Raw genomic sequence first — 22,098 nt, 5'->3', positions numbered from 1 at the left:
TCTAAAGATCAACGTGGGCGAAATTTTTGCTACGCGAGACCCAACAATTTGTTGTCCATTTTAGAACGGATAGCGAGAACCGACAGTTCGAAAAATCGACAATCGCTATAGCGTGTATTTTTAGCGGAGATTATTATCGAAAATATTAAAGTAACAAAGAAATAATGTTCATATATATATATATGTTTTTTCGATACATTTGGTAGATCGAAATAGACGAATCGCGGTATATCGTACAGTAAATCGAACATTGGACGATAACGATCCATCCGCCAATATCGACTGTGAATCCCTATTTTCTACAAACGAATTCTTTCCAATTCCTTATGTTACTGTGCACAAATGTAAATTAATCGCACAAAATTTTTATACCCAACGACCGAGTAAAAATGGAGAAAAACTAAAAAAAAAAAAAAAAAAAATGAAAGTATCATTGCGAAACGAGATTTCGAGAAAATCATATTCGAATATTATAATTTATAATAAGTACATATGATTTAATTCCAACAACTTTTTGAACCGCATTTTTACACCGAATCGGAACGGAATCCTTTCACTGCCTTTTAAAAAACAGAGACAATATAAGATTAATAAAAATTCGACGCGAGATCGAGTTGTCGAGGACAACAAAAATGGGAGGGGAGGGAAGCGTCTTCTCCATCGTCCGAGTTTTTAATTCGCCCGAAGAATTCGCGAAGTGAAACGCGAGGCGCCAGAGATCGTACTCGTAAATATGTACGTGTAACATATTTGTATCTACTACTAGCCGTTCAGCTTTGTGCCGTCTCCATAGATTACAGAAATAAAGAAAAGAAAAAAAAAGCATATATAGTTATATAGAGGTTATATACACACACACATATATATATGTATGTATGTATGTATGTATATAGCTGGGAGAGAAAGAAATGTTAAAAGCGAAGCGAGGATGGATGCGATAGAAATATGATGTGAGCGAAAGAGCGGATATATAAATAATAACGAGAGAGTTTTTTTTTTTTCTTTTAACTATCGGACTATATTAGAGCAGAGAAATCCATATCACGAGAGTAAATTAAATCACTGATCGATGATTTGTGTTTGCGACACGAAAAAGCGGATTTGTACTTGAAAGAGAGAGATAGATCACACGTTTGACGAAGATCGAATAATAATAATAATTGCCAGGATTATGTCGGATTGATATGCCTTTCGATCAGATTAATATATATTTGATCTAGGAAAAAGAATTCCATCGTTTGTTAATTCGTACTTGCAATAATATAATGCAATCTCTCCGAGTATTATTTATTATTTACTACGGCGTGTTCGATGTTTAGTGTCGATTCTGTTCGCTAACTGTTTCAAAACAACTACGATAAAAATATTCGTTCGACATAATCCTGACGGATAACGTCGAAGAGAAGAGAAGTATTTCACTATTTCTCGTAGCCAGACTGATCCTTTCGGCTCTAATCTTAGCTACTTTCTCACTTGTACGCTACTAAATGAGATGCGCCGATGGTTCACGAGAGCACGAGACGATATCGATTGTCGGGAAACGAGAGGGAAAGAGAGAGAATGTGTGTGTGTGAGACAGAGAGAGAGAGAGAAAGAGAGAAAGAGAGAAACGAGTGACAAAGAGGAAGCGCGTGAGGGACGAAGAAGAGAGCGAGGGATTGAAAATTGGCGGAGAATGAGGAGAGCGCGTGGAATAAAGGAATGAGAGAATGCGAATGTCGGAGAAGAGGGGCGTGCTTGGATGCATTCGCAGTCCTTTGCGGCTGATGGCCGCGATTAGGCTAAGCGAGTAGGTAAGAAGTTCCGATTAGTTGGATTCGGACACACGGAAGCTAGCTAAAACTGCCATGATGGAAGAATGATGTAGAGAAATGGACGTAAGTGAAAATTTATAGCGAAAAAAATTTCACCACTGCCTTGACACGCGTTTCTTGCCAAAATTTCAATTGAGGCATTTTTTCGATTGAATTTTTCTTAGATTTGAGTCGATTTTTAAATTGGACGAGTTACGAAAGAGATTTAATTTATTATTTCGATAATAAATGTGTATTGATCTTTTTCGATTCTTCGATTTTTTTTATATTTTATATATATATATATAATTTATTTATACATTGTATAATGTATAGTAAGAGATAAGGTTTAATTAATAGGATTTTATAATTATAATTATTTATTGCAAATTTTATTATTATTTAAGAATAATCATGCGAATAGTATATTATTCAGTTTTTTTCTACCGATTTTAAGAAAGAAATTCTAATTTTCTTATAATTGACGCGAAATACTTTTTTTTTTTTTAGTAAGTACGTTTAACTACACCCCATTGTTCGAAAATGTGTCAGGGAAGTGGTTTAGTTACATGTATAAAGGGGGGTCATTTTGAGTCCGTGCTTTAAACAAAAGAGTGATTCGAAACCTTTTCTTGGCTCCTCCTCTCGAGGAAAAGAGCTCGATTAACGCGTTAATTACGTTCTTTGTCGTTTTATCAATTCGATAAGCGAAAAATTTTAGCGCAGGAATCGTTGAAAAGAAATAATGTTTGAATTAAAACATTTTCGCTCTCTAATTAAATTTCAATCATTCGCATTGCGAACAGTATTTTCAATGAAAATTCTTGAAATATGAATTCACGGCAAATTTAATCCACTCTTTCGTTTTCTTAATCTTGATAAAATTGTGATCGATATCGCGTTGATTGTACATTTTTTAAATTTCCAGGGCTGTAATTCAAAACTTTCTCGATTGCCACGACTCGTTATTACTTTGGCGATCGTGGTTTCCTCCGTATTTTCCAACAACGTTATTTCCTCTTTATCTCCGACGATCGCGTGGCTCGTACAATTCGAGAGCAAACAATCGCGAGGACATTTACCACGTGTTATACCGGAGGAAATAAAGGGTTATTAACGCATAGGAGCCCCTTTTATGCGTACGTTTCGAAGCGATATCATCTGAAACATGAACGGTTAAGGGTTGCCATAAATATTATTCAACTTCGAATAAAGGGGTGGAATGATACTCGGCTGCGAGCGAAATAAGCGATGACGTAGTATTTTCTTTTAAATTTTTTGAATTGATTTTGAATTTTTAAATAGCTTTTAACTATTCCTTTTAAATGTAAATCGTAATCGAGTCTACACAGAATATAATATCGATTTTTCTTAAAAACGTGTATTGCCGTGAATACGTGATTTTTCGAGAATTTTTTCGAGAGAATGAATCTATTCGAACCTGTGAATCTTCGATTTTAAATTAGATCAATTTTCTCGCGTATTCCGCGCTTGCTTTCTATTCGCTATGCGATTGCTTTGATTCTGACTACGCGTATCTGGGATCGAACTAGGCGAATGTACGTAGATATGATATTCGAAACATTTTGTGTAATTTAGTGAATGGTTTCTTATCGAATCATATTGGAAATTTAACACTTTTGTAATGACTTCGATTTTCGATAATATTTATAACGTTCCGTAACCGTATGAATCGAACAAATTTTATCGTAGAATTAATAATGTTCGAAACGCGCCAAGAAATAATGAAAATGGGCATTTGAACGTTTGCGAAATTGGCGCGTTGTTCATTCGCCTGACGACACCCAGATAAATGCTGTAGAAAAGACTGTACGTCTACGATAATAAAATAATCGATATTAGTGAAATTTCTTAATTATCAATCGTGTAAAAGAAAAATTTAAAAATCACTAGGATAAATTGGTTGCTACGAATCTAGATGACTTGTTATCGTATGGTAATTTAACTTGTCGTAGGATATGCAAAAAGGTAATCGTAAAATGTGGAGCAGCATCGATTTGTAAAATCTGTCGATGGCTCTTTATGTAGCGAATCGTTTATTGATGATTGCCGCATACAGCGCAATCTTAGTGAAAATACGATACATGATTTTTATTTTTAAAAACTACAGGAAAATGTAGTCGTAGGTTTTAAATAATGAAATCAGAAAGTACGCGACATTAATACCGTTTCGTTTTATCGAATATCAATCTTATTTAGATAATATTAGACGAATTAAAGTGTTTTCCAAAATGGAATAATATTAAAGATTCGAGATAAGAAATGATTTTAAAAAATTTGAAAGCAGCGCTAGAAAGAACTTATCGACAGGACCAAATGTCACGTTAATTCGAATTCGAATTTTCTTGTCAATCTCGGTATGCAAATATTTGTGAATATTTATTTGCATACTTTAAATTTTTTAGTCAATTAAAGGAAGAAAAGAATATAGATTATTTCGATCGATTGGAACTGAGTGGATGGTGTCCGAAGTTGGTCGGTAAAGGTGGTTTCTATAAATTTCGCTTTGTAAATTAGTCAGAAATCTATTTAACGATCGTTGGTTAGGAAGAAATCTCTAGGATATATTTCATTTCGTGTTTGTTTAAAGTGTTGCATGCTTTTAAATCGTCGCTTGTCCTCAAAGGGAATAAAAATGCTTAATGACGAGGTCATCGAGGTGCTGCACCCGACTATCAATAAATAACGTTCAAATTAGTGTTTAACAATAACGATAAATGTTTCGAATTCATAAATTAAATTAAAAATGCATCTTCGCGATGCGCATTGAAAACGAGCATTGAAGAAATATTTTCCAACTGTTTAATCCTTAAGTCGCACAATAAGATGTTTGCAAAATTTTTGATAAATGTAATTTTACCAAAAAAAAAAAAAATATCGAGACAGCCAAAAGTGTTATTCCAACGTATCGAGTATCGTATGTTAAGGATATAATTAAATATCCTTCTGTCACAATTGTTCGTATCCCCTATACCGTGATCTCTCACAAAAACGAAAGAACGATTCATCGCCGTAAAAAAATATTATCCATCGAATTGTGGAATATCGATTAACGTTAATGTGTATGAGAATCATGTATGATTAAACAAATGATACTATTAGTCAGAGTGAAGTAAAAAAAATATTTTCACGCGTTGGGATAACGTCTAATATTTATTTCTTTAAGAGAAAGCGGACAATAATATACCATCATTTACGAACGATTACACTTATGCAGAAATCAACATCATCCACTATTACAAACATTTCATTCAAGGCATCGAAAACATTTCGTAAATTAAAACGATTTGTCGTGTCCAATAATATTTACGACATTTTATTTCCATTACGAAATCTATTTCGTAACAAAGAAAATTTTGAACTCTTCTATCGTAAAATCGACGTATATACACAGATTTCCATCTTATATTCGGAATACAATATCGATCATTTCTCAACTCTGGAAAACGTTATCGAACTCTGTATTTATAAAGTAATAACGTCATTCGCGAATCATTATAATTACCTAGTCGTATAGCATTATCATACTGTCACCACGAGAAAGCATCGACCATCACCAATCTCGTTATACGCGCAATATTTTGAACGATATTTGTATTTATACGATTGTTCCATGTTCGAAGCTGACGGAACGCGATATTTGAGATTATATAAGAATTGATTAAAAGAAAATCTAAAATTTGCTGATTAATTATCGGACGAACAAACACCATACGTTGTTACAACTTAAAAGGAAGAAATTATTTCAGGGCCGACAGATTTTTCAACAGATTCGACCCTTTTTCCTACCCTTTCTTTCGAATCGCGGCCCAAGATAAATCGTGATTAAAAACTCGCGTTTTTGAACTCTCGGCTCGTGTTTTTCCCTAACTCGGATATGTTATTTGTTCGTCGTCGAAGAATTCGAAAGGAGGATACAGGTATTCGCGTTCGCAGTGCAGCTGTTTGGAGCATGACCTAATAATAATAAGTAATGGGAAACAATACAATAATTTTTCATACCGTTTTTACTTTTTACTACTATGATTACTTACGACTGTATAATGTTATCACGTATATTTATATATCGAACACCGTGTACGTGTACGGATTTCTAACATCTGGGAATGCGCACACACACACGTACACCGACGTACATATTACGCTCTCTAACGTAAATAAATAATTTGTATTTATAACCGTTGCAAAGAGATTCGCTCCATTACGATATATAATAACTATTATATATATATATATATATGAGAGGTAGAGAAATTTCGTGTGTGTTCGTATAGGTGATGCGTGTAAGCGTGCATGCGCGTGTGTTGCGTGTCTGCATCTGCGTGTAATGTTGTAAAACGAGAGGAAAAAGAGGTACGAAAAAAAAAAAAGAAAAAAAGAAAAAAAGAAAACAACCAATTTCTCGTGGTAACCTGTGCGCGAATGAGTGTATATTCAAGCGATTCGCTCGACGTATGTAGAACGAGTGAGAGAAGGCGATAAAACGCGTATTATTTCCCGATTAAAGAGAGAGAAACGGCGATAATCACATTGCAGACAGATTTCCTTCTTCTGGCCACGCCTGGTCATGGATGGACCGATTTGGAATAAAAAGAAAAGAAAAATCAACCGTATATGGATTTTAGACGAAAGATGCGAGAGCATCTTTTTTTCTCGGAGCAGTGTTCTTTGTTTAAAACATCGTTAACGGTTACGAATTTCGAATGTTTCTATTTCTGCTCGCCGGGAATAAAAGGATACGTATCGCATCCGACTATGGAACAAGAGGTCGCCACCCTGTATCGCTGATGATAACACGCTTTCGGTGTAAATCGTTTTCAAATCTCTCGACAGAGGAGGAGAAACGAAAGAGGACTCTAAACTGTTGCATTAATAACTCAATTGAGAAGCCTTGGACGGATTGGAGTGCATTCAGCCGATTCAATTTTTTTTCGAAATTTTCCTTCATTCGAATCGATTTACACACATATCTCTCCGAGCTCCGCGCACATATCAAAACGATATTTCGATCGAATGTATCGCGTTCGTACAAATTAGAAATAACATCGTGTGTGAACGTGTGAAAGTAATAGGGTAACGCTTGGGAATCCAATGTATCCTGTCGATATACAGGGAGAAGAGAAATCTTATAGGAAAACTGCCAACCTGCTGACACGACAGTTTTAAAAGTATCGAACCTTCCATACGACATCGTAGACACGGTAGATGTCACTGCCGAACGAAACTGAGCCTACGTAAAGTGTGTACGTCGAAGAAAGTCGAGCAGAGAATAAATATAAAACTATGCGATCCGAATATATATATACATATATATATAAAGGAGGCGCGATCATCGGATGTTGTACCGTTTGTAGTTTCTAAGTACGTGCGTGTTGCAACGATATCTAAATGCCATATCAATATCTGTCTGCGCGTATCACGTGTAACGATAAATTAAACCGGTAGATGACCGAAACTGCGATGAGAGTGATGCGACACTCGGATTTTTCATATTATTTTGTCAGAACGAGACCTCTTGCCTCTTTGCTCCGGAGCAAAGAAAGAAGGGCAAGGGTTCGTTCGTCGCTTTCTCGAAACGTGTGAATTTTTGGTGTAACGTCGTTGTAATAAGGGGATATGGAAACGCATCGTACGTTTAAATTTAAAACGCGAAGCAATAGAGATGGCTCCTTGATACGCGTGATTGCGATCGGAATTTTGTCGAGGCGAGTCGATAGTTCATAGCAATTATTGTATAACGATAGTAGTACTATACGTGTCAGATCGATCACGCGATCGAGAAGCCGAGAAGGCGATTTAAGAGCGAATTGGGAAACTTTGAGCCGCTTGGTAATTTCAGTGCTAAAAAAAAGAGGAAAAAAAAATGAAAAAAAAAAAAAATACAAGAAAGAACACTAATTATATCCATAACTATCCTATATACCTAAAACCAAAAAAAAAAAGAAAAAAAAAAGATAACCAAAGCATTGTAACCTTCTAGAGGCAAAGAAGAAATAGAGAAGTACCTAATCTTGTATGGTTTAGTTCGACCACTGATTTGTCCGTGTGTGTTCGTTATTGAAATATGTTTCTTTAGTAAAAAAATGCTTAAAAATCTAAACCTGACTATTTAATATTTTCCCTTTGTATCCACGTTGGTCAGTTAATCCTTTGAGGTAGGATTGCAATAACAAGCGAGAGAGATGCAAGTCGACAGAGTAAGTACTTCAAAGAAATGTTTGAAGAGATTTTGTACCATTTTAGTTATGATTGATTTGATGTTTAGTTTAGAACTCGAGTTATTCTTAAAATGGAATAATCATGTTTCTAAAAAAATGAATCAAAATATATTATTAATAATTAAGAAGGAATTTTTAATAAAATAATAAAATTGATTTTCCATTGAATTGATTTCCATGGATTATTATTCATGTTCTCGATGAGAATTATATCGATAATATTTTATATAAGTAAGAGGAAAAATTCGTAATTACGAAACTATCGTGAATATGGGCATTATTTGTACACATAGGTATAGGAAGGTAAACACGTATTGATCGTAGATAACAATGTATAAATTCCAAGTCCCTTTTAAAAATCACGAATTATAAGGGCAATGCCTGCAGGCGATAGCCGGTAAGATACCTATATCGGATAAAGGTAAATCTGATATCTTATACATTGGAACTGGATATTTGCCACTGCAAATATCTTTTAATGGTATTTTAACACTATATTTGGTGAAATCGATACCTCGAATAAAGTAAAATTATAAAGAAACGTAATATTATTATTATCAGCGTGAATTTTATTTTTACTTTAATGATATATAATATATATAAGACAAATTTACGTGTATAAATATTACGAAATATTAATAATGTAAAAGATTTTAAAAAATCGATAATAATTACAACAAAATTTTACTTATATTCCAATAAAAAAAGATAAAAAATAAAATTATTTTTCGTTGCAAATATAATTTTTTTATATTTTTAATAAAACTACAGTACGTAATTATGGTTTTAAAATTAAATTTACTTGACCGATACATCCTCAAAATAACGTTACTATATAATTTTCGTATAATTATCAGTAAGGAAGAAAAAAAAATTATATTCGTAAAATCATACAAAAAAAATAATCCATAAAAGGAACATAGAGATCGTTTCAAAAGTTTAATAAATATTACAAGTTACCTGATTTGAGGAGAGGAGAAAATTCGACGAAGTTATAATCCATCGTAATCCTTCAATCAAAATATTTTTCAAAACTTAGGGTAGCGTAACCGATAGAAGCCACGAAGGTGAAGGGTGGGGGGATGCTCAAAGAGTTGTCTCGGTGGTACACAACACTTCGGTTCAGTTCGCTCGCGGCGCTCACACGGTTCGTGTTTCTTGTCGTACGTCCTGCTTTCCTTTTCGAACGATTTCGTAGTCATAACCGTCACTCGAAAGGGACCCGTTTCGTATATACGTTCGCGCGTGCATGCACATCGGACTATTTACCACACAAAAAATAAATACGAAAAGATTCACAGAAGCAACACGCGAAATACCATCTTTACCTACGAGTGAAAAGCACAGTTTCGAAAATGGCGGGAGAGAGAGGTAAAGAAGTACCTTAACCTGTCACGGTGCAACAAGTGAACGCCGTCACGTGGAAAAACGAATTCTTCGGTGTATCGACGATTGTTGAAAGTTTCGCGAATGGTGTGTCAGTTCGATAAATGCTGAACGTATCTGTGTTTTTCGATTCCGTTACGTTAATATTCTCTCGCGTTACGACGCGCGAAACGACTTCGTTACCACTACTTCGAGAGCCCGGCGTATTTCGATAATCGAATCTATCGATCGATCATTCGCGGCGTCGCGAGACTTTTCTTCGCGGTGTGTGATCGCGTTCGAATATTTCGATTACGTGTTAAACGCGAAAAATGAACGTCGATTCGAACGATTCGAGCTCGCGAGTGATCGACCCATGCGATCGGAAATGATATTCGCGTGTCGATGGAAACAAGACACGAGGATAAAAGTGCGAATGATCCGTGGCGATTGTAACGAATGTCGAGTGTCGTTGTGATCGGTGTGACCCACGATTCGTCCAACGGCGAAGACTAGTTAAGAATTTCGCTGCTTTCTCTTTGATTTATGACTCGCGTGTGCGTGAATGGTTGCCTTTGTTCGTCGATATCGCGAATTGCGAATATTCTCGTGAATCATGGCTGTTCGAATGCATCGCTCTTCTTTAATGTTACGAAGCTTCTTCTTTCTTTTGTTGCTCCTGTGGAATCTGAATGTCACGCATGCTGCTCGTGGATTTAGACACAACACGAGGCACGGTGAGTCTTTTCGCTTGTGTTATATTTTTATTTTTATTTTTTCTACTTTCCTGGAATCGAGTAAACAGCACACTGGCGATCTTCTAACGTTTAACCTTAAGATATATCGAATTGTTCGTAATTAGATCGCGAACGTTATATTGTAATAATAATATGTCAGTAAATTATTATTTATTTTATTCGATATCGACAACAATTCGAAATTCCATTATAAATCACCACTCTTATCGAATATCGCAATATATTCTGCAATTCTTTGTGCGATACGTAAATTATGATACAAAAATTATTCTTTTTATCTTGTATCTTTTTATTATTAATGTTACTTGCAATAACGTCGATATCATTTTCATTCTCGCCGAATTTAACTTTTAGAACGAAGTAGCTTTAAATTGGTATCATTAATTTCACTCGATAACGATAAATTATAACCTCATTTCTTTGAAAAATTTTACATACGTGAAATGATCGCGTTAGGTGGTCCACCTTATTGTAAATCTTGATATTCGTGTGTATCTATGCAAAAGTTAAATATTACGCATTATTTATTTATGATTTCCACTCTCTTCAAATGTACATGTGCAAATTGAAATTTACTAGCTACTTGAGATTCTGGTAATATCTCGTTTAGTATGTTTGCCTACTGCAAATATCATAAACAACTGGTAAAAATGTTCAAAGTACATACACCGGCAAAAGGTGAACGAACTTATCACTCAATCTAATACGTTTTCGGCAGATTGCTATATAGACCAATGACGTGACCCGAAGTTATTTGCATAACAGAGATTTGCATAACACGTAAGGCATAATGCACATGAACGGATTGCCGTTTATTCGTAATGTCTCAGATGTTATGCAGATTCCAAGAGTGCAACGCCACTCGAACAGATCAAGATAGAAGGTTTTTATTGGTGCGGAGCAAAATCGCTCCTTCGAAACGTATTTGCGCTCGTTCCTTTCAACTCATGCGTGCGTCTCGTTACGCGAAAGTGTAATTTTTTATAGCCGACGCGACAGTTTTACGTGCTATTTCCCGAAGCGCACATGTGTGTAGGCTTTTATTCGATTCCTGCTGTTATTTCTACGAGAATATATTTTAAAACTTACTCTTTATTTACCTATCTAAATTTATACACCGAGAACGCTTGACGAAGTACGTTTGTAAATCGTGGAATTTTTTAAAATCCAATTTCTTTCGGTAATAATAATTTTTAATTTTTTCCTCTGCGCTCTATTGTAGAGGTAATCAATTCCATGAAATCTTGAACCCTTAATCTTCTAAACATGTACCGAATCGTTTCTGTGTAATATCCGTAACAACTTCCGCAGCTTCCCCCTTTAATTGAAGCCTTCAACGTCTCCTCTCCACCAACATCTGCCTCGTTCGAACGAAGCTCTCTCGTACAGATTCCTTTTTTTAAGGGTCCAGATTTCAAGGTATATCGGTATACCGAATCTCTAGACCGAATTAGGCTAAAAACGTAGAAGGCGGCCTTTCTTTTTTCAGAATCGATCTACGCTCGAACACGCTCGAGATGGGTTAACTAGAAAAAAAAAATATATTTTCAGAATTTTTTTTCCTCTAAAATTTTACTCTTCTTATAAATTTTACTATAAATTTTTAACTTTAACATCTTTCGTGATAACCGGTTACACACACATATATATATATATATATAATAGCTACCAATATCGGCTCGAATATTTCTAGTTTAGAAATTGGTTTGGTGGAAGAATGCTCGCGGTGTGGTCTTTTTAAAATATGAGTGAAAATTTAAACGAATCAGAACGACCTCATAAAACACGCGTCTGCTCCAAAAATATTAAGTGTCAGGATATTCCGCACCTCCCAGCTCTTCGCTTTATATTTAGCGGGGCAACCGCTAAAGCGAGCTTACACGAGCGCATCCTTGGCGCGACATTTAAAGTGATCGAAGACGAAGTTTATCGATCATTTTTCACGCTGATGCTCGATCCGGTCGGCGGTGATACACGGGATTAATCGAATAACAAAAACACATTGGACGACAATGAGAACATCGCGGACGTTGGTTAAAAAAAAGGAAAAATGCCGCGATAAAATTCCGAGTTTCCAAGAACCATTTTCTTTTCCTTTTTACGCGGGGAACTTGATCGAGAATCGCAATTTTAATGGCTCGGATAGAAACTGGTAATTAATGTTACTTCACGAAGCGATAAACACGAGAAACGCGTAATAATTCGATGTTCATAAAGCTAACACGAGCAATTCTAATCAAATTACGATCCTGTTATGTCCACTGAAATGGTGAAATACGATCCGAATCTTGTGAATATCTTATTCGTCAGACTTGTGCTCCTCTTGTAAATTAAATTTATTTAATGTTTTCTTTTCACATATATATATATATATAATAAATCGTGATCAAACGTGTAATAAATTATAGCTTATATAAATAACGAATGAAATTAGAAAATTTGAAATAATATGGAAAAATGAGAATCATCCGTGTAGAACTTGTATCGATTAAATTGGAATCATTTCTCTTGGTTCTCTTCTCGAAAACAGCAGTTTGAATAGGCGAGATACGAGCGCGCAACAATCGATAATAAATAAGAATAACGCTTGATAATTAGCATTCACCGAGGGGTCGAGTCGAGATCGATCGATCGTATATACACACACACAGAGCGGCCGAGAGATCGGATCTTGGAGATATCGAGAGATCGAGCCGACACTCGTCGGCCCGCCCATGTATCGCTTCCTGTTTCTCTAATCGGGCGGATCGTTTCTCTTTACACCCGACATTAATGCCTAACCATGAGCCCATCATGCACGAGACCGTAATTGCATATCTTTCGTCGTGTTGTTGTTATTATTATTATTATCATAGCCATTACCATTATTATATTCACGCGGCGGACGATTGGCGGAGGTGCGAGGTAACGAGAGATTCCTCTTCCCCTGGAAAGTAAAAAAGTGATCGGGAGATGCGTACGATGCGATCGGTTTAATGGAATAAAGATGATCTTCCATCTTTTCTCTTTCCCTCCCCCGTTATTAATCAATCGACTGGAACAGGATTGGAATGAAATTGGCAAATTTTGGTCAACAACGGATCGAATCGAATGTAATATCGAAGCGAGATTAGTTAATAATAATTCCAGAATTAGATTCATAAATGATTTCATCACTGCCCAATTAATATTCTATTAGCAGCATTTGTAACAAGTGAGGTTATCGAGACGTTCTTACTCTTATCGACGAAAATAAGACTATTAGCCTTATAACCTTGCGTCATCGCTCCAATTTGTTTTTCCCGTAACTGATAAATTATTAGTCACGCGATACGTTAGTTTTTCTTTGACGAAAATTTTGCTTTTATTTTCAATCGGGGAAAAGAAAAGAAAGAAACTGTTAATTACGGGCAAAATAAACGTATTAACGCGCTTGGAAGTAGGTTAATGGCATTTGCATCGTATATCATCGCGGTTCTCTTCGTTTTATTACGCTCGTATTGTTCAACGTTGTCATTACGATATCCACAAGGTGGCTCGTAATTTTCTTCTTATTCACGATTGAAGTCTAATCATCCAAGTGCAATTGCGTTTATTAGAGTTCAAATCTTTATCAGTTTCAGGGCAAATCAATCGAAAAATTAATCGATTAAAAAGAAAGGAATTTCGGATAAAATCATCTTGGTAGATAACAGTTTTACGAGAAATACGACAAGCTTCCCTCGATCTGAAACGTCGCTGTCCCGCGAACAAACGAGGTTTACATCGATTCACCGGAACGAACGATTAAATTTCATCATTTCGTCGAAATTAATTAAATTAACGATCTTTCTCTGAGAAACTATCGTTTAGATAACGTTCTCGATATCTCGATCTTCGACCAAGCCACAGTCGGAGCTGCGGGATTCTTTTTTAAACGTATCTCGATTCTATAAAATCTTGTATACATATCTATTGGCGTTGGTTACTCATTGCATTTATTCCGCGATACTTTGCCCAATGTAATGCGTTTATATTCCTCGAAAAGTGCTGCAGTTCGATAAATACGTCGAAATATTTCTTCCGATGCGGGTAAACGAGCTGATACGAGGATGAAATTGAACGGGAGCTCGTTGCGTGCGCTCTTTCATATTTTTTCACGATCTATACTTGACGTGTAAACGTATTATAATCGATCGTTTGGAAAGGATACAGAAATGGAAAAAATTAAAAATTTTTCCTCTCGTTGCACGAAACAATTTCCGGACCAAGAGATTCGATTCCAAGAAACGAAATTTATCGCTTCGAACTCGGTTTATTTCCCATTCATCCTGGCGAACGATCTCCATTCGCGGAAATAAGACGAAATCCTGCTGTGAAATATAAGGAAGACGCGGTTCGTCAAACGATCGGCTTGGAAGATTATATTTCAGAAGATTATCCGTCCCTCGTCGCGCTCATTCTACTAGAAAGGTATTACGGAATTACGGCCGTCGCGTTTAACTGCCATTAAAATATTCCCCCATAAAAGCGGATCCTCGCGTAATCCTGGTTTCTTTCTCGAAGCGGTGGCGGACCTCGCTCGAAATAATTTCATTCTCGTCGTCCTGCGTATCGTCCTCCGTTTTCTTCTTGTTTAAATGCCGTCGGGCTGGCCATGCAAACTAACACTGCCGGCTGTATGTACGTGGCTCGAGGGTTCAGGGAGAAACTCGTGCCCTTTCCCCGTGTATTTAAGGGAATACCGTGGCTCGACCGTGACAGGGGCGATCGCCTTGAACCTTTGCCCTTAGACCCTCCAGCGTCCTCCAGAATCGAATCGAATCCAACGGCGAGCGTTATTTGTCGAAACATGTATTCTATTCGAAGAGGAGGGAAATTTTTTTCTCTTTTTCGTTTCCTCCATCTCGATTTATCTAGGATCGTATCGGTAACTCGAGATTTCTTTTCTAGACGGGAGGAGTTTCTTATTTAAATCCCCGTTACGGCGGTCTCAAAAGAGGGAGTTGCGTCATTGTTCCGCTTCGAGCGGTTATTCATAATTGACACGTATGAAATTGATTTGGACAAGTTTGTCGGACGACCTTTCCACGGTGTCCCGTTTCCTCATCCTTTATCTCGCCTCTCTCTTTCTTCTTTCCTCTCTTCAAAGTCGCATCGATTATTCGGTCGTTAACCAAATTCCTTCGGATCAGAGATTATATTTCTCGGAACAATTTGATATCCTTTAGAAACTTTGAGCCGAAGGAATGTTTAATTTACGCTTCATCTTTTATTTTTACGTAGTTCCTTATTATTATTAGTTATTGGTTGATTGCATTTCACAAATTGCAATGCAAGAACACCATTCTGCTCTGACCATAACTGTTGTCATAACTGTTTCGTTCCTTCCCCACGGACGGAAATTATATTCGTTTATTTGTACATGGATTCTACATCTCATTCTCGCGGAAGACTTTAAATGGAAAATTTTTCAAGGGGATTATATTTGTTCGAATTGGAAATAAAATACGAGAAGGGGTATGGACGTTAATACAAGATCAAACAACAACTCGCCCAGCACTTGTGTGCCGAAGTCGTAACGCGATCCTCGTGCACTTTCATCGCACGAAATTACGGATTTTCTGTACTTTCGTGCTTAATATTTGCGCAAAAAACTGCCATATCCCGCAGCAGTTGCCGCCGTTTATACGGAAGCAACTTTGCCACCGGTTTACACGCAACTCCTCTTTTCATCGTTATTTGCACGCGCTCGCTACTGCACGGGCCGCGTTATGCCTGCTTTCTTTGCACAGAACGAATTGAAATATTTCGTAGAACACCACTAGGCAAGAATCTCTCGAAAGAAATTCCTCTCGTCGGATGTCTCTTTCGGATGTCTTCCCTTCTCAGAACTGTCATCGAGGTTAATCGTGCCGTGATTAATCGGCTGTTGTTGTTTTCTCTCTTCTTTTTTTTAAATTGCCGAGTTTAAATTTTTTTCAAACGAAAGGCCGTTGGGATTCGAAGAGGTTGCCGATGGTTCGGAACAAGGAAGGGGAGGGAAATGCATCGAACGCCCGAGTTGGGAATTGTAAATTTACCGTCACCGTGGCCTAAGTATACCATGGGTTTATGTAAACAGGCTCCCTGTTGGAGTTGAAAACAGAGTGTAAACTTCCTTTTTGGAGAAAGTGTATAGCTGGCTTCCCAAAATTCCAGTGGTAAGGTTGTAAGGTTTTTTTTTTAAATGTACGTTTTCACCTTGATTCGTTCAATTTACAATTTCCAGAGTCTCTCTCTCTCTCTCTTCTTTTTCAGAAATCTTCTCGATCAATCAAATGTTTATTATTGAGACGCGTAACGTAAGAGAGAAACTCGGTGTTGTAACGTGCTATTCCTCTATACGACATACGACTTCTTGATGAAAAGAACAAGTTTCACGGACAATGTTCGACGAGATTGCTTTTCGATACAATCGAATCACGTTTGTTATAAACACGGCGAAGACACGCCCACGCTTGCAATAAAATTAACTTTCTTCCATGCTTCTTTTTTTATATCGATTCGTTTAAATCGAATTTTATTGTATCTTTTCTCGAAAATGCGCGTTGATTAAGATCGATTAAGATCAAATCGTTGCTTTTTATGCAGATAGAGAAGATTCGGGTCGGGAAACGTTTAGTTTAGTGTTACTTTCCGAGTGAATTATGTTGGCAAATTGTGAAACCTAGAGAGCCAACAGCGATTATCTCGATTATTTTGCTTTCTTTTGTTCTTGTTTAGCTTTTGTTGCGCACCAGGCATGAAACTGGAGAAAATTTAGCTGAATGTTGGTAAATTTACGCTCCTCGCTCGGATCGTAACTCACAGTAGATAATAATTTAAAAAAGAAGAGAAAAGAAAAATTATAATTTACGTAGCGAGAATCATCGGATTACATTTAATTCAATTTTCTTAATTTCAAGATAAAAATGATTGTTTCGAGAATAATCTCTCGTGAATGCTTTTTTTTGTCAAATGTCAAAGGTGAAATATATTGTGCAATTTTAAATTCAATTATATCCTGATATAGGATTGGAATTAATTCGTATTTCGAAACTCGGTTTTTATGATGCAAAAGTTATGATAAGATATTTTTTGTTTCATTTGTTAATTTAATTTATTTAGTCGAATCTTACAGTTAATTAAGTCACTAGTTTTTCTTCTTATCAAGAAGATAATAAGTTGAACGGTCTGATAGAAGATACCCACAAGGAGGAGTCGCGAAAATCCCGCAACAACAAGTGTAATCTTGTTTTAATTTCACATTTTAAAATTGTATAAAACACGTATAAAAAAAGAACGAATAGAAACATCGTAAAATATTATTATGTAGATGCACGAATGTTCTTTGAACAAATGTTACAATTTATATTGTAACATTCTTTTTCGATATGTATATATCGTGTTTAATTATATATCTTATTCATAAATTAATTAATAACCGGTTCTCGTAATCGAGAAAAATTAAAGTTAAACGACACGCGTTGAAAGTTCGTATGATTCGTATATTGGAAAACTTATCGAAGAAATATTAGATAATATTAAATGGCGCGTAGGATCGAATAAGTTATTTAGAAATTATTATTATTACTTTTAATCTTTTGACACGTTTGTTTCTATCGAATCGTTGTGAAATGAGTTTGACCCGGTGTTCACGGTGTTTCGTTACGTTCTGATGCCCGTATGATTTATGAGATTCGCCATCCCATGGCTCGTGGCACTGTAATCCCTCTTTACGGTAGCGACGTCTTCATTTTTCCCGATTCAACAACTCGATTAATGGATTTTCCTCCCGCGATTCGATCGATTTTACGGATCCTTTTTAGAATCCCGATAAACGAATTAATTATTATATAAGAAATAATTCACAGAAATTTCAATTAAACGTCTTTGCATAATGCCTGGCATAAAACAATGCATAAAATATCCAATTATCCTATTACACACGCTTATTCCAACAATTGCAAGGTTTCCTCGAATTCGCCACACTCTCGCCACTTAAAAACTTTCTATTCCTTCATTTTTGCGAAATACCGAATTTCGACCCTTCGAGATTTCCCTGATTCGTCACACTCTCGACTCAGAACTCTCTAACTCTATTATAAAATCTCCGAATACCATCGAATAATCCCGACAAAATAACCGTGACGATGTCGAAGAACGGATCAATCGGAATATCCCTCGTTTCATTCCGTCCGTCGCTCTAAATCTCTATCTGTTTGACGCGATTTTTCGTTGCCAGCATCATCCCGCGGAAGAAGTGCGGGGGAAGGAAGGGAAAGATTCGATTTCTTCCTCCATCCGGCGCTTTTATTCGCCGCCCCCGCTTTTCCATCGCGAGATCGGATACTATTAAATCGCTATACCTACGCGGGCCGGATCGATAGATCGCTCGTTCCACGTGTCCAGAGGCTGTTAATCGATCTGTTGGAACGATACGTTGGACATCCCGCTCCTTCCCCGGCGGGGATAATAACGTTGCGTTGGTGTAATTACTATTTTAAGTCGATCGGATAGCGGTTCATTGTTCTATGTCACGAAGATTTATTTCCCGGACGACATCCATTCCACACCTTGCCACCCTGATCGCGGTCGAGATATCATTAAAGTGTCGTTTATAAACGTCAGATTTATGCTCTGATCGCCGCTCTCGAGCGTGCCGTTTTCAAATTGAGATTAATTTTCACGCCGACATTCCCCCCTCCTTTCCACCGAGAAATCCTTCTCCCCATCGTATCTCGTCGCCTTCCCTTCTCGCGTTAGGAAAGGCCGATCGTACATTTTTGCGTTAATGTTTGTCTCGCGATATTATATATTTGACAAGCGTATAGGATGACACGTTGGATCATTATTTCTCTTGATTTTAGAGTCGATATGTATTCTTCATTAATCTTTCTTTAATGGGATTAATCTTTCTTTTTGTTGCAGAGAAAAATTAATAATATCGAAATATCGTTTTGAAATTACACTCTGTGCATTTATAATAAAATATTTAAGTAACGAACTTTCAAACACAAATATTTGATAAAATGAAGAAATATTATTTCGGAACTAAAATATGTACGTATTATGGAACAATCGATCGTTTAAGATCGTTTAAGATCGTTCAGAATCTTAGCATTCGGTTTTAATTATTTGAATTAATTGGAAAACGCTTTTGGATGATCGGCAAGAATCAAATTTGTCAAAAATTGATGAAACGATGTTAAACACCTCTCGATTATACTTAAAATACATAAGAAAAATATATGGATAAAATACATTTAAAAACTGAGACAATATAAATAATCGTTAAACGCTTATAAACGTTCAAAATCATGGAATAACCAAAATCATGGCATTTTGGTTTAATCATTTCCTCCAGAAACGCATTTGCTCCGCTCTAAAATTATCCACCAAGAAACGTTCAATCTCCATCTAAATTCCAAATTTATCCCCTTTAGTCCCGTGATCTTTCCTCGCCGAAACCAATTTCCTCCCACGGATAGAAACGGATTGAAAAAGCAAGCAATTTCCGCGAGTCCCGCAATAGCGCTCCTCTCCTTCCCCCCAAAAAAGCAGAGGAGACCAGCGGTTAGACGGCGCGAGTTCGTGGAAAATTAGAAACGGTTAGTTTCTCGGTAGGATGGCCGTGATCGAGACATCTCGAAACCCGTGGTGGCGGTGGTGGAAATCACGAGGCCCCCTCTCCTCTTTATTATTTATGGTTTAAAGTCGGAATAGTAATGGCCGTGATTCACGGCGGTTGAAGTGGACAGCTTCGTCCGGCGACTGTCACCGATCGCAATGTCGCATTAAGCCGGCAAAATCCGGGCCCCCGTAAGTAGAAGCTATTTATACCGATCCACGGTATGAGATCCCCAGTGCCGTGCATACGTTTATCTCCTACCTTGCCTTATCTTCTTCCCCCGCTCCTCTCCAAACGGAGGCTCCTTTCCATCCGTTTTATCCGTAGCTTTTTAGAGGAATCTGTTTACCAGGTGAATCCGATACCGCTGAACGGCGAACACGAGATACGTAGGACTTTAAGCGCCCCTTCTCTTTTTCTTCTGGCACTGTTCTTGCGCGTGGCCAAGCAACGTTTTTCTGGATTAGTAATGGAATATTTGGTATTTCTCGAGCTGAATCGAGTTAAACGTTGAACGCGCAAGGAAGGTTGCATGATCGAGAGATCGTATCGTTTATCGTGGATCGACAGGAGGAAGCTCGACGGTGATGGATCTGTGATAAAAATAATTCCTTTTTCTTTCTTTCTTTTTCGAGCTCTCAACGCGTTGCCACGTTGAGAAATATCATTTGTGAAAGTTTCTTCCCAATTCCGTTATTTTTAATTTTACGATTTTCTGAGTAAATGGAGACGAGGATTTTTAATTTCAGAAATTTTAATGTTTTTCGAGCCGAAGCAAGTTTTAAGCTTTAAATGCGCGTAGAATTATTATATTATTGTATAGATTTGTGCGTTACCGTAGATTGACAGGAAACTAACTTTGGGAATAATGAATTTGTTTGATACTGGGATGAAACCGGTAGCTGGAAGTAAGATTTTAAGTGCTCCGCAGAAATGCGTCTCGTACATCTCTCTCTTTCTCTCTCTCCCTCTCTCTCTCTCTCTCTTTTTCGGCTCTTAACACATGAGAAATATTATTTGTGAAAGTTTCTTCCTTTCCGTTATTTTTAATTTAAACGGGCAAACTAGTAATGGAGAGGAGGATTTTTAATTCGAGAAACTTTTTGTCCGTGCAAGTTTTACACTGGTTCAAATATGCATCGGGCTGTTATGTGGATGAGAGATCGTGCCAGATTGGCAGGAAGTTAAAACTACGCGTTGATCTTGAAGCGAAATCACGTAGCTGGACGAAATTAATGTTTGATTTGGAGGGGGATGAAGAAATATGGTTGGGAATTGTTGCATCATTGCTTCGACTGATGTGTTGCTTACGTTCAGTTACGTTGCTCAGATCAGTTTTGATCGCGGTAAAGTGCTTCCATTTCCGGTCCAAGTGAAAGGTCTCATCTAGAAGTTAGTATTTGATCGATGCGCAAAGAAAAATTGTAATTAAAGTGAGAATCTATCGTTAATAATCAATTAAATTTCCTAAATCGAATAAAGATGAATCTGTAAAAGAAGTCGTCAGTTAATAATTACCGATAAAAAAATCGTATTGAAAAAGAAATAAATCAACGAGTTCATTGAGCATATCCATTTATCTGTTATATACCGTACAAGTAGGATCTTAAAGTTTTTAAGATGGTTTATTAATTAACTCGTCTCGAGGGAACGAAAATCTTGTCGATTTTTCCGGTCGAATTTTCTTTATCGAAGACGAAAAGCTCGGTTGAAGCTTGGTGGGCACGAGATTAGAAGCCGGAAGTGAAACACGTTTCTGACAACTACCTGCGAGTGTCATCAAGGAGTGTACCACGAGAGCACTGTGCAATTAACACGAGATGTGCCTTCCAACGTGTACGCCTCGTGTCGAGCTAGCTTCCATCGTCCCAGGGCGTTGAATATCCCATTTTCTCCATACGTTCGTTTTTTATATGATTTCACCGTGGTCTGCTGAAAAATTACTAGAAAATTGTTTGAAATGTGAAACAGAAATTTAGAATCGCAAACATTTAAAAAGATCCATTCCAATCAAAGAACGATACCTTTACAATAATAATTAACTAATATAATCCGAATGGAAAGAAAATTTTTTCTCTTCCCATTTTGCGCGTCACGGAAATCCAGTCAAAGTCTAATTCAACGTGGAGAAAAAAGAATAATCGTTTTCTTCTTCGTTGGTTTCGGCCGGTGAATAGAAGATAGAAGGGAGCGTTCGTTCGAGATGAAATCACGCGTACCGCTTTATTCGAATCTAGCGGAAGTGGTGGAAGGTGGGCGAGCAATGAAGGGGGGGATGCGTAAAACTCTCGTAGAGGCGCGCTTCGTAAATAGGCTGCGACAGGAAGTCTTGC

At 37.0% G+C, this 22,098-nt stretch overlaps 1 protein-coding gene across 3 annotated transcripts in view; it reads left to right on the top strand.

Annotated features, from left to right (window-relative positions):
* Window positions 1-9,156: 9,156 nt before the first annotated feature.
* The window catches only part of LOC108002067 (laminin subunit alpha-1), a 146,119-nt gene continuing 133,177 nt past the window's right edge, over window positions 9,157-22,098 (top strand). The window contains exon 1 of one of the 3 annotated variants that reach the window (XM_028668864.2): window positions 9,157-10,134. In XM_028668864.2, the coding sequence (XP_028524665.2) occupies window positions 10,014-10,134 (121 nt within the window). In that variant the 5' untranslated portion in view covers window positions 9,157-10,013. The remainder of the gene's footprint in view (window positions 10,135-22,098) is intronic. The other 2 variants (XM_062087070.1, XM_062087072.1) reach the window with 2 other exon arrangements.

Source organism: Apis cerana, linkage group LG1 (genome assembly GCF_029169275.1).
Source record: "Apis cerana isolate GH-2021 linkage group LG1, AcerK_1.0, whole genome shotgun sequence".
Lineage (NCBI taxonomy): Eukaryota > Metazoa > Arthropoda > Insecta > Hymenoptera > Apidae > Apis > Apis cerana.
Note: the sequence above shows the minus strand (reverse complement) of the source record. Positions and strands in the feature narration are given on the sequence as shown.